Source organism: Marmota monax, unplaced genomic scaffold (genome assembly GCF_021218885.2).
Source record: "Marmota monax isolate L192 unplaced genomic scaffold, Marmota_monax_Labrador192_F-V1.1 WCK01_AAM20220418_F8-fsc00353, whole genome shotgun sequence".
Lineage (NCBI taxonomy): Eukaryota > Metazoa > Chordata > Mammalia > Rodentia > Sciuridae > Marmota > Marmota monax.
The window spans coordinates 398,604-412,642 of NW_026692700.1; the positions used below are offsets into that span (position 1 = coordinate 398,604).

At 56.2% G+C, this 14,039-nt stretch overlaps 1 protein-coding gene across 3 annotated transcripts in view; it reads right to left on the reverse strand.

Annotated features, from left to right (window-relative positions):
• Positions 1-6,334: 6,334 nt before the first annotated feature.
• Usp36 (ubiquitin specific peptidase 36) overlaps positions 6,335-14,039 on the reverse strand; it is a 33,742-nt gene continuing 26,037 nt past the window's right edge. For 2 of the 3 annotated variants that reach the window (XM_046446660.2, XM_058579975.1), the window contains 6 exons: positions 11,958-12,536; positions 10,967-11,166; positions 9,783-9,884; positions 8,959-9,074; positions 8,494-8,640; positions 6,335-8,223 (listed from right to left, as the gene is read on the reverse strand). In XM_046446660.2, the coding sequence (XP_046302616.1) occupies positions 8,509-8,640; positions 8,959-9,074; positions 9,783-9,884; positions 10,967-11,166; positions 11,958-12,536 (1,129 nt within the window). In that variant the 3' untranslated portion in view covers positions 6,335-8,223; positions 8,494-8,508. The remainder of the gene's footprint in view (positions 8,224-8,493; positions 8,641-8,958; positions 9,075-9,782; positions 9,885-10,966; positions 11,167-11,957; positions 12,537-14,039) is intronic. The other variant, XM_046446659.2, reaches the window with a different exon arrangement.

Consider the following 14,039-nt stretch of genomic DNA (forward strand, 5'->3'; position numbering starts at 1 on the left):
CAGAACATGGAGGAAACATATTAATAGTGTGAAACTTAAGCCATCCAGTTGTAGTGCTTTGTTACAGTAGCTCTAGGAAACTAACACACATCACGTTAAAATCATGTACCTTAGGTCTGCGTTATTTATGCAGTATTGGGGACTGAACCCAGGGCCTCACATATGCTAGGCAAGTGCTCTACCACTGAGCTACATCCCCAAGTCTCTTAATTTTATTTAGAGACAGGGTATCGTTAAGTTCCCAGGCTGGCCTCCAATTTGCAATCCTCCTCTCTCAGACTCCCAAATAGCTTGGATTATAAGCATGAACCATTGCACCCAGCTTGCATTACCAATTTTAATTCTAACCAATTTTAACAAAACTTTTAGAGGTTGCTTACCATATCAGATACTACTCTAAGTACTGTCTTACAATCTCTCAATCTTTCCTAATGCTCATTTTATCTGATTCCTTTTTCAACTTTTATAAATTGTTATTTTTCCTTGCTTTTCCATTCTCCCACTGGGATGAGCGAGGCTGTAGGGGTAACAAGCAGAGGTATAGTAGACGTCTCCTGAGAAGGGGACCCATGAGCACTGCATCAGAGCTCTGTACTAAAGGGTCAACTCACAACCCACCCGAGCCATGTGCCAGAAGATCGGATGAAGGAAGAAGGGTCAAGGACAAAATGCAGAGGGACCCCCCAGCATATGCACCACAGAGGAAGCCCAGATATATCTGAGGTCCCACTTGCAACACCAAATGGCCAGCTGCTGCCAGCTAGCCTAACCCACCCCTGCAAAGCCAGATTGTGGCCAGAGATGGCCGGGGAGGGACAGCAAGCGCTAAGAAGTGCATCAGGACACCTGCTTCATTGAAAAAGAACAAGCTCAGTGCCCACCCTGATGGGACCGTCCGTTTCCTGGAGAAAGCCGAGAGTAGAGGCCTGGGAGCAGCAGCAGCTCCCCCAGCAGCCAGCCTCTGACACTTCCCACCGGGTGGGGTATGTACAGGCCTTTAATCCAGTGTCCTCAGCAAGTTGCAAGGCAGGAGGACCCACAGCCCAGCGGGAGCCATCCGGGCCCATGTGTGCCAGTTCCACAGCAGGACTGTGAGGAGCCGAGGGGCGCTGGGGAAGAAGGCGCACTTGACCCGTGTGAAAGGCTGCACACACAACCACTTGCCGGCTCCGACGGGGCATTGTCTTGCTTTGAAAACCCCAGATTGTACTTTGCTAAAGCTTGCAATTTCTTCTTTGTATGAGTGGCACTTAAAATCTGTTTGTAATGGAACTTGATTGTATCCAGCTGTCACCAACTGTTCCCATGCCACCCAGAAGGCAGCTGGCCACATGCCACTGTCTGGGCATTTGCTTCAGATAGAAGAATTCCCACTCGACTTCACCACAGTGTTTCCACGTGTGAAAAAGACAAAGGGTGGTGGAGCTCCGAGTGGGCAACACAGAGCCAAGTCCATGAAGGGGGATTTCTGAGCTCGGGCTTTGGCGGGCAGTGGGCTGGCGGTGTTCTGAGCAGCATCCAAATGCCAGTCACAGCCAGGCTTCCTCCACGACCTTTTCAGGTTCCCTTGTTCAATAAATATTTCCTGGGTGGCTGGCAATCCTGGGCCTGGCCAGACAACAGCCTTGCTCCCTTGCAGTGGAATATCCAAATGTGGCCGCCTATGACAGAAAAGCAGAAGAAAACACTGGAAAGGGAGAGGAGTTGTAAACGGATTGTCTACCATCACAGGAGCAAAACCCACAGAAGGTACGTTGTAACAATACTAGTTCTTAGCGTGGGGTGATGAGACTTCACACCATTTTGAAACAGCCATGAAAAAGTCATTGATGTACGTAACACATTGATCCCTGCACACAGCTCACAGCAGGCACTTGCCATGTCCTTAGGCTCTGTGTATTGAAGCCTGGACCATCCATGGTAAGATGCACCGAGCCAGGTGTGTGGGGTGCACGTGAGTGATCCCAGCGGCTCAGGAGGCTGAGGCAGGATGATTCCAAGTTCAAAGCCAGCCTCAGCAATCTAGCAAGGCCCTAAGCAACTTAACGAGACGCTGTTTCAAAATAAAAATTTTAAAAAGGGCTGGGATGTGGCTCAGGAATTAAGTGCCCTTGGGTTCAATCCCCTGTACCAAAAAACAAACAAACAAAAAAGCCACCTATACACCCAGAGCCTGCCCAAGGGAGGGCATTGGTAGCCACATCCTGCCAGCCCCCCTAACCACTGCCCTCCTCACTGAAGCAGGCAGGAGAGGGTCCAGATAGTGTAAGGACACAGCCACAGTTGCCCAGCCAAATCCAACCAGGCATTTCAAAAAACAGCACGGAGAGGCGGTACGACTGACTCCAGTCATGAGGCCGACTCCTACCGGGTCCCGTCAGAACCCAGTCTGGACCCACACCCTGAGCTTTCTACAGCAAGCCATGAGTGAACCCCACTCAACCCTCATGGGCAGGGTCCACCTGCAGTTTCCTCTGGAGGAAGCTAAGAGCGTGAGCAATGCCTCGGGTCAGAGTCTACAGAGGGCCAGCACGCTCCTGATCCACCTGGCAGCAGGGGCAGGCCTCCCAGGTCAGCAGGGCAGGACCCAGAACCCTGAGGCCACGGGCTGCAGAGCTGAGAGGTGGGGCCGGGGGCAGCGGAGCTCCTGTGGAAGGCATCCAGTTGCTTATCTTGAAGACATTCCTGGGACAGGGAGCAGGAAGGCAGGTCAGGAACCTGGCGGGAGGCCACTCAAGCCCAAGAGGAAGATGCCAGGCCCAGGCTGCTCCAGGTGAGAGAGCAGGAAGCAGGGGGGGGGGGGTTTCCAGGGCAGCAGCTGGGAAGGGCGACCTCCAGGATGGGTGTGAGCGGGAGTGGCAGGGGAGGCACCCAGGTGCTCTGACTTCCCACCGGGGTGCCAGGTTCACCATCTCTGGGGAAGGAAAGACAGGTCTGATTTCTGCCTGGGCCCTGAGTCTGCCAGTAGGATAGGTAGGGAAAGGCGTGTGGTGGGGTGAACCAATGGCCCAGTTTGGGCCAGATCCACAGACTGAGTGTCCATTGTTCAAGACTGACCCTCAGTGGGCAGGATAGGAGGCCATCTGGGAGGGGAAAACAGTGGGAGATCCTGGGAAGAAGCCAGTGACAAATGCCCACTGGATTTGGGAATTAGGTCACGGAGTGGAGTAACGAGGACAGAAGCAGGCTCAGGGTTTGGAGAGTGAAAGGAGGGAGTGAACTGAAGCCTAGTGGAGGGATGAGTGGCTTGGGGAACACAGCAGACGCCAGGCTTCCAGGGGGGCCAGTTCCTAAGAGAAGGGGGATGAAGCAGGGCGCAGGCAGGAGGAGGGGAGGGCGGAGCGCAGCCCCGGAGGAGCACAGGGAGTTCCGACCCCCACCACGGGGCTCCTTCCAACAGCTGCAGCCCACACGGGCCCCACAGGGGTCAGGGGCGACAGTGCTTCTTCACGCAGGCACGAGACCCCTCCCCACACTCCCATCCCAGCACCTGAGCCCCTGGAGGGCCACCAGACCAGGACAGCAGGTCTGTGCCTGGATCCTGCCAGCACAGCCACCCCGGGGAGTCACCAGAACTACGTCCTCAGGAAGGCCTAAGCAGAACATGGGGACATCTGAGAACCCATGCCCTAATGACCCCTGGTGACTGGTGCTTGCTGGAGTCTGAGACATGGGCCTGACACCTCTGTCCAGTTCCCCTGGCCTCTGTGGGCAGCTCTGCCGGGGAGTCTGCTGCTCTGGGGTGCTGGGACCACCAGGCAGAGGGAGGACAGAGCAGGCGGCTTCAGCAGCCAGTAAGAAATCATTCACCTACCAGAGTCGGGCCCACGGTGGAGGGAAACCCTCGGAATAACCCCCGGGACTGGGAGGCAGCTGCAGAAGTCCCAAGCAAGATGGGCAGCGGGGCAGCCCCAGAGCCCTATGGGGCCATGCCAGAGGCAGAGAGTTGGATGGGGCTGTGGAAAGGTGTGGGTATGGGCTCTGGGAGGGGCCAGTGCTGGAGCTGGCCCTGGATCTGATGGGCAGAGGACACTGCACTCCCCAAGCCCGTGTCCTGTGCTCACTGGCCCTCCTCCAGTCACCCCTGCTTCTACTGACACCACCCTCCAGGAACACACTGTCCACCTGCCAGGACCCAGGGCAGGGGATCACAGCACACAGCTCAGCACTGGCCCAAGGGTCGTGCTTGCTGCTGCTAACCCTGACCCCCTGCAGTGTGTCCAGGACCTCGCCCCCAGGAGCACCGACGGCTGGACTTGTCCTTAACTGGAAGACTCAGAGCTCACCTACTGCCCATTTCCCAGGCTGGGACTCCCCCAGGCTCGGCGTTCTACAACATGCCAACATCGCCATTGTCTCAAACTGAAACTGTCACCCACCTACGGCCTCCTGAAACCAGAAGCAGCCCGCTACTCCCTGGCTACTTCCTTGGCCTCCTCGACTGACTGCCCGGGCCAGACCTTCATTGTATGTGCTCCTGACTCCACTTCATGAATGCCCAAGGGACCCTACTTGGCTGCTCACGGGACGGTCAGCCTTACCTGCCACCCTCTGTACTCCACCCCCGCACCCCCGTTGGGCTATGATGCAGACACTATCAGCCCAGGAGTCCACTAAGCAAATGAGATCCTGTTAACCTGGCCCTGGTGCCCAGCTTGCCAACCAGGACGACCAGGCTTTCTCTCTGTCACGCTGTGGCCCGTGCTTTGACACACTGCCTGGCCTGAGGCTCATCAGGAGGCACCGGGCATCCCTCCTAGTGACTGTGAGTCACAGTGGTGCTCACCCAGGCTGGATCCCTCAGCCCTGCCTGCAAGGTCCATTGCACCATGGGAGACTCTCACTTGGCCGTCACACATCCCAGAGTGGCCAGTGTTCAGAGAACAGTGACAACACAGTGTGGCCTCCCCATAGCCACTGTATCCCCAGTGGTTTGAGGCCACTGGCCACTGCCTGGCTGGTCAGAGGGCTGCAGCAAGGCCCGAGAGTGCCCTTTCCTCCACCTGGTGGCAGTCTCACCTCCAGGCTTCCTCTCCTCTCCTCCTTTGAGCTGTCTGACCCAACCTTGAGGGGCCAAGTCCAGAACTGGGTTTGAGGGACATCTTCGTGGAGAGCGTGGAAAAGGCCCTGAAGAGGTGCGGGAGGTGAAGGCTGGTGACGGAGCTGCCAGGCAGCACGCAGCAGCACTCACTGCACAGGAGCCCACAGGCTCCGCCCAGGCAGGTCAGCTCCTCTCCTGGTTCCCCAGGGCTGCTCCTGCCACTCTAGCCTCCTGGCCACTGGGCACCTCTGTATGACCTTGCCTGCTCCTCCCAGACCTGCCATGGCTGGCAGCAGGGCTCAGGACCAGTGCTGTCCAGGAGAACCTAGATGAAGTTCCCAGATGGCCACAACCCCAGTCCACACGGACACAAGTCTTACCACGCCTTCCAAGCTGTGGCCAGACACTGTTGGGTCAGAATGGGCTGCCAGCACCAGCCCTGTGGCCACTCTGCCCTCCATCCTACCACATGCAAAGCAGGCAAGATTCCCACCAGATCTTCCTGCCCCGTATTAGCCAACAGTGAGAAATGTCATTGGTCACTGAAATCCATTATTTCTCTCATCTTTCCCTAGAGATGCAAATATTAGTCAATTAAAAACCTAAAAAGCAATGAAGCTGGGCATGGTGGCTCACGCCTGTAATCCCAGTGGCTCGGGAGGCTGAGGCAGGAGGATCTCAACTTCAAAGCCAGCCTCAAAGTCGAAGTGCTGAGCAACTCAGTGAGACCCTGTCTCTAAATAAAATACAAAATAGGGCTGAGGATGTAGCTCAGTGGTTGAGTGCCCCCGAGTTCAATCCCCAGTTTACACCCCATCCCCAAAAAAGAGGTCTAATATCTAGAGTATATAAAGAACTAAAAAAAAGCAACAAGTAGAATAAAGTGCTTCAAATATCCTTGGTAGAGTACTCACTAAAAACTACCCACAGAACTGAGTGGACCACTCAGTCTCAAACCCTCCTGTTGTCATTCTGTCCTGGACAGGACCAGGCCGCGCTGCCAGACTGACTTGGAACTCCTAGGCTTAGGCAATCTCCCACCTCAACATCCCATTAGCAGGGACCTGGGGCTGTGGGGGACACTGGCACCCCACCTTTGACTTGGAATAGGAGTGGCGGACTCGCGCCTTTGTAGAAGTCAAAGGAAAAACATGACCGAGAAGGCTGGGGCTGGCTCAGCGGGAGAGTACTCGCAGCTTGAGCAAGACACTGGGTCCATCCTCAGCACCACACAGAAATAAAGCAAATAAAGGCCTTGTGTACATCTTCAAAAAAAAAAAGACACACAGAACGGACCCACAACAGCACATTATTTATTGCACCAAGATCTTGGCAACACCTGGGGCTCCCCAGGCCACTGGAGAGGAAGTACAGAGGGCAGGGACGCCTGTACACACATGGGTGTGGCCACACAGCCAGGACACAGTGGGAAGTGGCTCCTCACGATAGGTGAACGGGGCAGTGAGGAACACTGGTGAGGGCCCACTGCACAGGGGCCGTCACCTGCACTCCCAAGCACAAAGGCAAGCTCTGTGCCGAGAGGCCACCATGGCAAGAACTGAGGTCACTAACATGTGCTTACACACTACGGGCACCCAGAACGGGGGGTGGGTGGTGGTGGTGGTGGTTTCTGGGCCTCATTCTTCCTGGTCCCTGTTTGGCTGATGGTTTTCTGGGAAGGGAGGGGCTGGCTTCTGCCGGACAGCGATGAGCACCGTCAAAAGTCAGGTCAGGCACTCCACCACCTGGGAGAGGGAGGCAGCCCCTCCAGGACAAGGGTTTGCAGCGTGCAATCCAGCGGAGAAGGAAGAGACCCACTTGGAAGGGGGGAGAGCGAGAGGGGAGGTCAATTGTGTGCTAGAAGACAACTAAATTTAACTACAAGGCATTACGAAACGAAACGGCTGGGGACGCAGTTCATACAGGCAAGAACGTCAGCGCCTCAAGAGGAAAGCAAGCCCTGGCCTCCCCAGACAACAGGTCACGAAGCCATGGCCCACTTCCTGCTGGGATGGGGAGCAGCCAACAGATCAGCCCTGGTGCCACTCTTCCCTCCACCTTCTTTTAAAAGGAAATACGAAAAACAGGAAAAGAAAACAAAAAGAATCTCCTCCCCATAAAGAAAAAGCAAGTCTTCTTTCTACACCAGGATCAAGTGAGGCCTCAAGTGTGGCAGCAGAGCAAAACAAGGGTGGCACAGGCCAAGGGCAGAGGTGGGCCCTCCTGGGGAGGGCCAGCGCCCGGCACTGTGAGCAGCGCCTGGAAGGTGCCATCCTCCTCAGAGAGCACCTCCGCGAGGAGACCCAGGCCGGTCCAACCACACGTCTGCAGACAGGGCTTGCACAGGGGAGGGGCGTGAACAGTACAATCAGCCAGACTCCACGGCGCTCCCAAGACTGAGTACACGAAGCCAGGGTTTGCGTATCAGGGAAACATACTGTACAGGAAGCCACAGGCCTGCTCGGATATCAGCTGACGGAGACCTCATCCCCAAGATCACCACTTCTGCAGAGACCCACGGGCCACTGCAGCTGAAGGGAAGCTACAGCCAAACCATCAGGAGAGGCAGCAGCCTCGGGAGCAGATGCGTTGGCATTACTTTCAAGGGTTCCCATCCCAGCCTCTGCTCTCCACAGAGCTCGGAGTTCCTGTGAGGAGGAGATACTCCGGAAGGGCCAACCCCAGGCAGGAAAGGGAAAGGCAGCGATGTGGTCAGTGCAGGACCTTCCTCTCTGAGGCAGACAGTAAGGCATACAGTCACAGGGCGCAGCACGAGACAGCGCCACCTGCAGGGAACAAGGGGTGCTCGCCAGGAAGAGCCAAGGCACCCTGCCACCCTGAGCACAGGACAACTGGGGAAGAGCCCCTGGGACAGACAGCTCTGCCCACCCAGACCCCACTGTCCATGACCACAAGGTCACTTGGCCTTTCTGGAGGCCCCATAGCGAGCTGCCGGTCTGCGTGACACCACATGCCAGGGCTTCGCGTGAGGGGCCTTTCGTGAATGTCTCCACAGGTTCTGAGCCGTAGAAGCCCAGGCCTCACGGGTCCCCTAAGACGGTGGGGACAGGAGTCCCCTGCCGTGGCAGGCTCACAGTGCAGCAGCCTAGAGGTGACAGGGAGGTGGAGTCTGCTTGAGGCCACTCTTCAGATCCAGACAGAGTTCCCAGGAAGTGACGGCCCTAGAGGGTACGGGACAGGCACATGTCCTGGTGAGGAGAGAGACCTGATACTCCCAGAACACCCTCGAGTGAGTCCCCGCAGGATAGGGGTACAGCCCTCTCGAGGGAGCTGGAAAATGTCACAGGGTCCTCTCCTACAAGGGACAGGCGCATGCATGCACACCAGACAGACACACAGACACACCATACACGCCACAGCAGACCCACAGACACCACGCCCAGAACACGCACACACAGACACACACCGGAGACACCACCCCTACAACGGACCTCAACAGCATGAGCTCAGCGGCGGTGGCTGAGGCTGGTGGCCTTGGCTGGATGAGTCACAGACCAAAAGTTCCGTCTACTCTGAAGCTTCTGGAAAGCGTTGAAGTTTCTCTTCTTCTCTCTCTTGAGTTTTTTCATTTTCTTCTCCTACATCAAGAATCAGGCGTTACAATTCTCAGGAGGGCTGCCCTGAGCCCAGTCTCCTACGCGGGAGCACCCCGGCACAGGGGTGCCCCCACACAGTGAGTGACACCCTCTGCAGGAGGCCTGCCACCCAGCACTGATGAAGGTACCCCAGCAGCGTGGCCAATGCCTGCCCACAGCACCAGACACACCACCTGGAGCTGGCCGAGCCACTTTCTCCGAAGCTTCAAACTGCTATCAGAGTTCAAGACATCCCTGCCCTTGGCCCAAGCTGAGCAACACCATCCTACTGTCAGCCCACAGCCATGTCACGAGTCCTACCTTTCCTCGATCAAACTCCTCATCCCAGTGGTCAAGCACAGTCTGGGTACGGGCCAATCTGCTGTCTTCGATGGCATCCTGACTGATCGCGGACGGCTCCCCACTCCAGCTCAGAACTGCACAACACATCCGCCATCAGCACATGTGGGCTCCCAGACCCTGTGGGCCACTCTGACCCTGTGAGCCAGGGAAGCCTGTCTACCCCCACATGTTCAAAACGTGTGAGTGCCACCTTTTGGCAGAGACAGACATGAGAGGGAAAAAGGAGGGGCACAGTGACCAGGACGGTCAACATGGGAACAGCATCAGTGAGTCAGTGAGCCCTGAATTCTGCATCACCAATCATAGAGCTCTCTTTTTTCCCCCTTTTTCTTTAGGGACTGAGCCTAGGGGCACTTCACTGTTGAGCTCCACCCCCAGTCCTTTGTAAAATTTTCATTTTGAGACAGGGTTTGGCTACGTTGCCCATGCTGGCCCCACCTTGTGGTCTTCCTGCTTCCCCCTCCTGAGCAGCTGGGATGACAGGTGTGCACCACTGTGCCCACCTGTTTTTGTAAATCCACGCCCATGTTTGAGAAACAACGTCTCATGCTTGCTCTCAAAATCTGCCTTACAAATGAGGTTCCGAGCCCAGCCTGCATTCAGGGTCAGGAGCTTTTCGCCCTGTCCCTCCCTAGCTGGGACCTTGACACTGCCACCTTACCTAGAGCTGTGTGTGCGGCTGTCATGCCCACAGACCTCTGGAGCTGCTCTAGAGTCCTCTAGGAACAGGACCCACGCTTGCCCACCTGCAGAGGACAGTACCACGTCCTGTCTGGACATACCTTTGCTCCCGTAGGCCTTGTCAGAGGAGTATCTGAGCAACTCCTGGACCACATCGGGTTCTCGCTCTCTGTTCCAAGGTACAAGAGGAGCCTGTCCTGGCCCTACAGATAGGAGACGAGGGGACTGTCACAGACCCGTCACTGACAGCCACCTGCAGAATTCGTGAGCGGTAAGTGCTCACCCACACTGCAGTGCCCGAGTGCTGGTAAGTACTCTACTCAACAGAGAAGGCTGCTGTCCACGTTAGTTCATGAAAATGATAAGGGCAGAAAATAAGAGAGGCCAGAAAGCACAGCCCTGCAGCCAGCAGGAGGGGACACCATGAGTGGACCCTGCCTTGTGGCCAGAAACAGCCTGCTACAGTTTAGATCTTAGGGTTCCCCAGAGGCTCACGTCTGGAGGCTTGTCCTCAGGAAGGTGCTACTGGGGTGACAGAAGCTGTAATAAGCAGGGCCTAGGGGGAGGTTCTCAGGGCACAGTGGGACCCCAACTCCTTCCACTTGTCTTCCACGTCCCGAGGTGAGAGCCCTGCTCCGCCACATACTCCCAGCACTACATGCTGCAGACCTGGGGCTGGGCCCCCAGAGCTGTGAGCTAAAACACACCCCTTTTCTCCTAATTATCTCAGGCATTTGTGCTAGCGATGTAAAGTTAAAGACTTAACGCATGGGCCAGTGCTCAGCAAAGGCCTCACACAGGACAGGGAAGTACCCCCATCACTTTTGCCACCAGGGCTCCTCGAAGCTGCCTGTGTAGTGCCTAGATGTGGAGCATCTCCCAGAGGCTCATGCACTGAAGGCTTAGTCCCCAAAATGGCACCGTCCAGAGGCTGGGCTTGGGCTGTTGGGAAGTCATGGGGTCTCTGACCTCGTCAGTATTCAATCCATTGACATCAAAGTGGACCCTTGGGAGACGGGGTAAGGGGCTGGTAGGTGGGGTGCGGCGGCAGGAAGTAGGTCACTGGGGGGCACACGCTGGTACTTATCCTGTCCCTGGCCCCTTCCCCTCTCTCTGCTTTCTGGCTTCACAAACGGAGCTGCCTTCCTAAACCACACCCTTCCACCCCAGGCCTAGGACATGGAGCTGCCCACCATGGACAGAGACCTCTGAAACTGTGAGCAGCCTTCATCAGGTATTTTGGTCGCAGTGACAGAAACCTGACTAATGTGCCCACAGTGCTCACCCAGACGGTCCCCAGGAACCTGGCCATTCATACTCCACACGGGGACTGCAGAGACACTAGGCCTCAGCCTCTTGGGGCCCTCCGGATGATCGTTCTCTTCTTCCTCCCGTGGCGCCTCCCGCTTTCTTTTCCTCCTCCTCTTTTTCCTTGGAGACTCCATCCTGGCTGCAGGCTCTCTAGGGTCAGGGGAGGGGCAGCTGCTGGGAGTCGGAGGCAGAAGTCAGAAGTCGAGACAATGCACAAAGACGGGCACCCCACCACAACAGGACGCCTAGGTGGCACAGCGCTCACTCTGCACTGGCTTAGAGAAGTGGCTGGGTACATGGGGGCTGGGTGCCCACAGCCACACCAGCGTGACGCTAGTGCAGCTGGGACAAGCCCTATTCACTACACATGCAGGCTGCTGTGGCCCCCAGAACACACAACCACCCTGCATCTTTGGACACCCTGCTCATGCAGTGATGGCCATGGCTTAGAAGCACCTGTCCTCTCTGCTGTCAGTCACTCAAGGGACCGAGGTCCACCAACAGCCTCACAGACTACATTTTTAGGATTCCAGAACAGCATATCTTTGTAGATTGCACCCACCTGGGAATGGATTATTTCACTTCTCATTTTTTTTCTGAAAAATTTTTTGGAGCTGTATGCGGAGAGAATGCCTTTATTTTATTTTTATGTGGTGCTGAGGATCAAGCCCAGTGCCTTACACATGCTAGGCAAGTGCTCTGCCGCTGAGCTATAGCCCCAGGCCTGATTTTTTCCCCCTTTTTTGGCAGTAGGGATTGAACCCAGGGTGCTTAACCATTAAGCCACATCCCAGCCATTTTTATTTTTGAGACAGGGCCTTGCTAAGTTGCCCAGGTTGGCCTTGAACTTAGGATCCTCCTGTCTCAGCCTTCTGAGTTGCTGGATAATGGCATGTGCCACAACACCCGGCGTGCTTCTGATTTCTCCATGGAGAGACCGGGGCGTGTCTCTGACCTGTGCTCACCTGGGCCAAGGTGGGTCCTGGGGTAGCCCGACTCTCCCGAATCCCTCCACTCCTCTCCTCCTCCGCTTCCTGCTACTCAGGTGGTGGGCTTCTAGGACGTTTGCCTGTGGCCGTGTGCCCTCTTCCTCCTGTGGATCAGCTGCAAGATCTGCCTGGTGCTTCTTCCTGCTCTTGGGGCTCCAGGGCTGCCCCCGAGTCTGACCCTCCTGAGGGGCTACAGCGGCCGTGTCCTCTGGACACTTCCTCTTCTTCCTTTTCCTCTTCCTGCGGGGCGCCACAGCTTCTCCCCTGAGGCACTGGGGCTGACGTGCCACTGAGCCTAGTTTCTGGGGCTCTCCTGTGAGCAGCTTCTTCTTCTTCCTAGAGGGGCTCTGAGGGGCCTTGCTGGCCTCCAGTGACAGCTGGTGTGAAAGGGACGTGAAGTCCCCATTGACCTGAGGCAGGGCAGTCCAGGAAGAGGAACGGCTCTGTGGCTCTGAAGTCCCCGGGGACTGGGGGCTACTACTGGTCAGTGATGTAGAGGGAGGGCTAACAGGCGGCTTTGGATGGCTGGATGATCGGGGGATAGGTGACACAGCCCTGTGGGGACAGGGGATGATAAAAAAGGTCATTCTGAAAAACCCACGCAGAGCTCTTCCCCCTGCCCACCTTCATCCCCTTTCCAAAACAGTCCTTTCCTGTAATTCTCAGACACATGAGTCACACGTATGTGAAGACAGGCTGACAATAAAATCAAAATCTCTTTAGATGGGAGTTAATGAGAACTGTACGTCATACTTCCTTGAGAGTAAGAGGTCACAGGTTTGTTTTTTTTTAAAACTCTATTGTTTCTGCTTGTTGAGCAACAGTTCAGGAAAGTCCCCTCGGTATGCACGTTTCAGCCCCAGAGCAAGGCAAACCCTGAAGACAGCAGCCTTCTCAGGAGGGCAGGCACGGCCCGCAGCACCACAGTTATTTTCCTCTGACTCTGGGCCAGTAACTCAGGACCACGACTTGTAAAGCCGAGCTGTCCTGCGAGGTGTGCACGGGGCAGGACTGGGCTGTGCCGGGGCCCGCGACCTGCCTCTCGCCAGCCCTGCAGGGCCAAGCTCCAGAGCCATAGCGCTCATCTGGCCAGAGCAGCAAGGCTGCCAACCTCAAAGGGTAACGGCATCAGTAGGACTATCGTCATTGTCACCGTCACCTCAACCAGGGCAGACCACAGCACCATAGCAGCTATACCCCTGGACCCCAAGGCTGGGCCACCCCAGGTGTTCTCTGGAGTTTTTTTTTTTTTTTCTTTTTCTTTTTTTGGTGAGGTGGAGTGAGTAATCAGGGATTGAACTCAGGGGCACTCCACCACCGAGCCACACCCCCAGTCCTATTTTGTATTTTATTTAGAGACAGGGTCTCACTGAGTTGCTTAGCACCTCACTTTTGCTGTGGCTGGCTTTGAACTCAGCATCCTCTCAAGCAGCTGGGATTACAGGCGTGCACCACCATTCCCGGCTCCCCTGGAGTGTTTTCATAAAGGTTATGTGACAAAGAAACCAAGAGAAAATACCCAACAGATGTCTGGATATTTGCAGACTACCAAGTGCAAAACTACCAGGCCAGGGTCAGGGGTGCACACCCGAGTGGGGACGGTCCCAGGCTGCCTCCAGGGTAAGGCAGGTGGAGTCACGCAGGGAGAGTCCAAGAGGCCATGTCCCTCACCCGTGCCCTCTCTCACGCCTTCCCGGCTGCCCAGGGGTTCCAGTCCATCAGCCTCCACTGTCAGGGAGACACTACTCTGCCCTGGGCATTCTCGAGAGTGGCGAGCTCCTGTCAGGGAGCCCACTGGGAGGGGCGGGAGGACTGGGAAGCCTATCCACAGAAGGTCTGAAAAGCCCCAAGGCAGAATCAAGCCTCCCTACTCCAGAAGCCACATCCAGCCAATGGCAGGAGCCCCTGGGGACCCTCTGCGGGTTGAGGAGGCAGGGCACACTGCTGGGAAAACAAGATGCGACCCTGGCTGGCAAAACGGATGGCCCTGAAGGACTCCAGGCCTGAGTTCACGCACAGTCTTTCTCTTCCCAGTGAAGCTCTGTCCTGGGGCTGGCC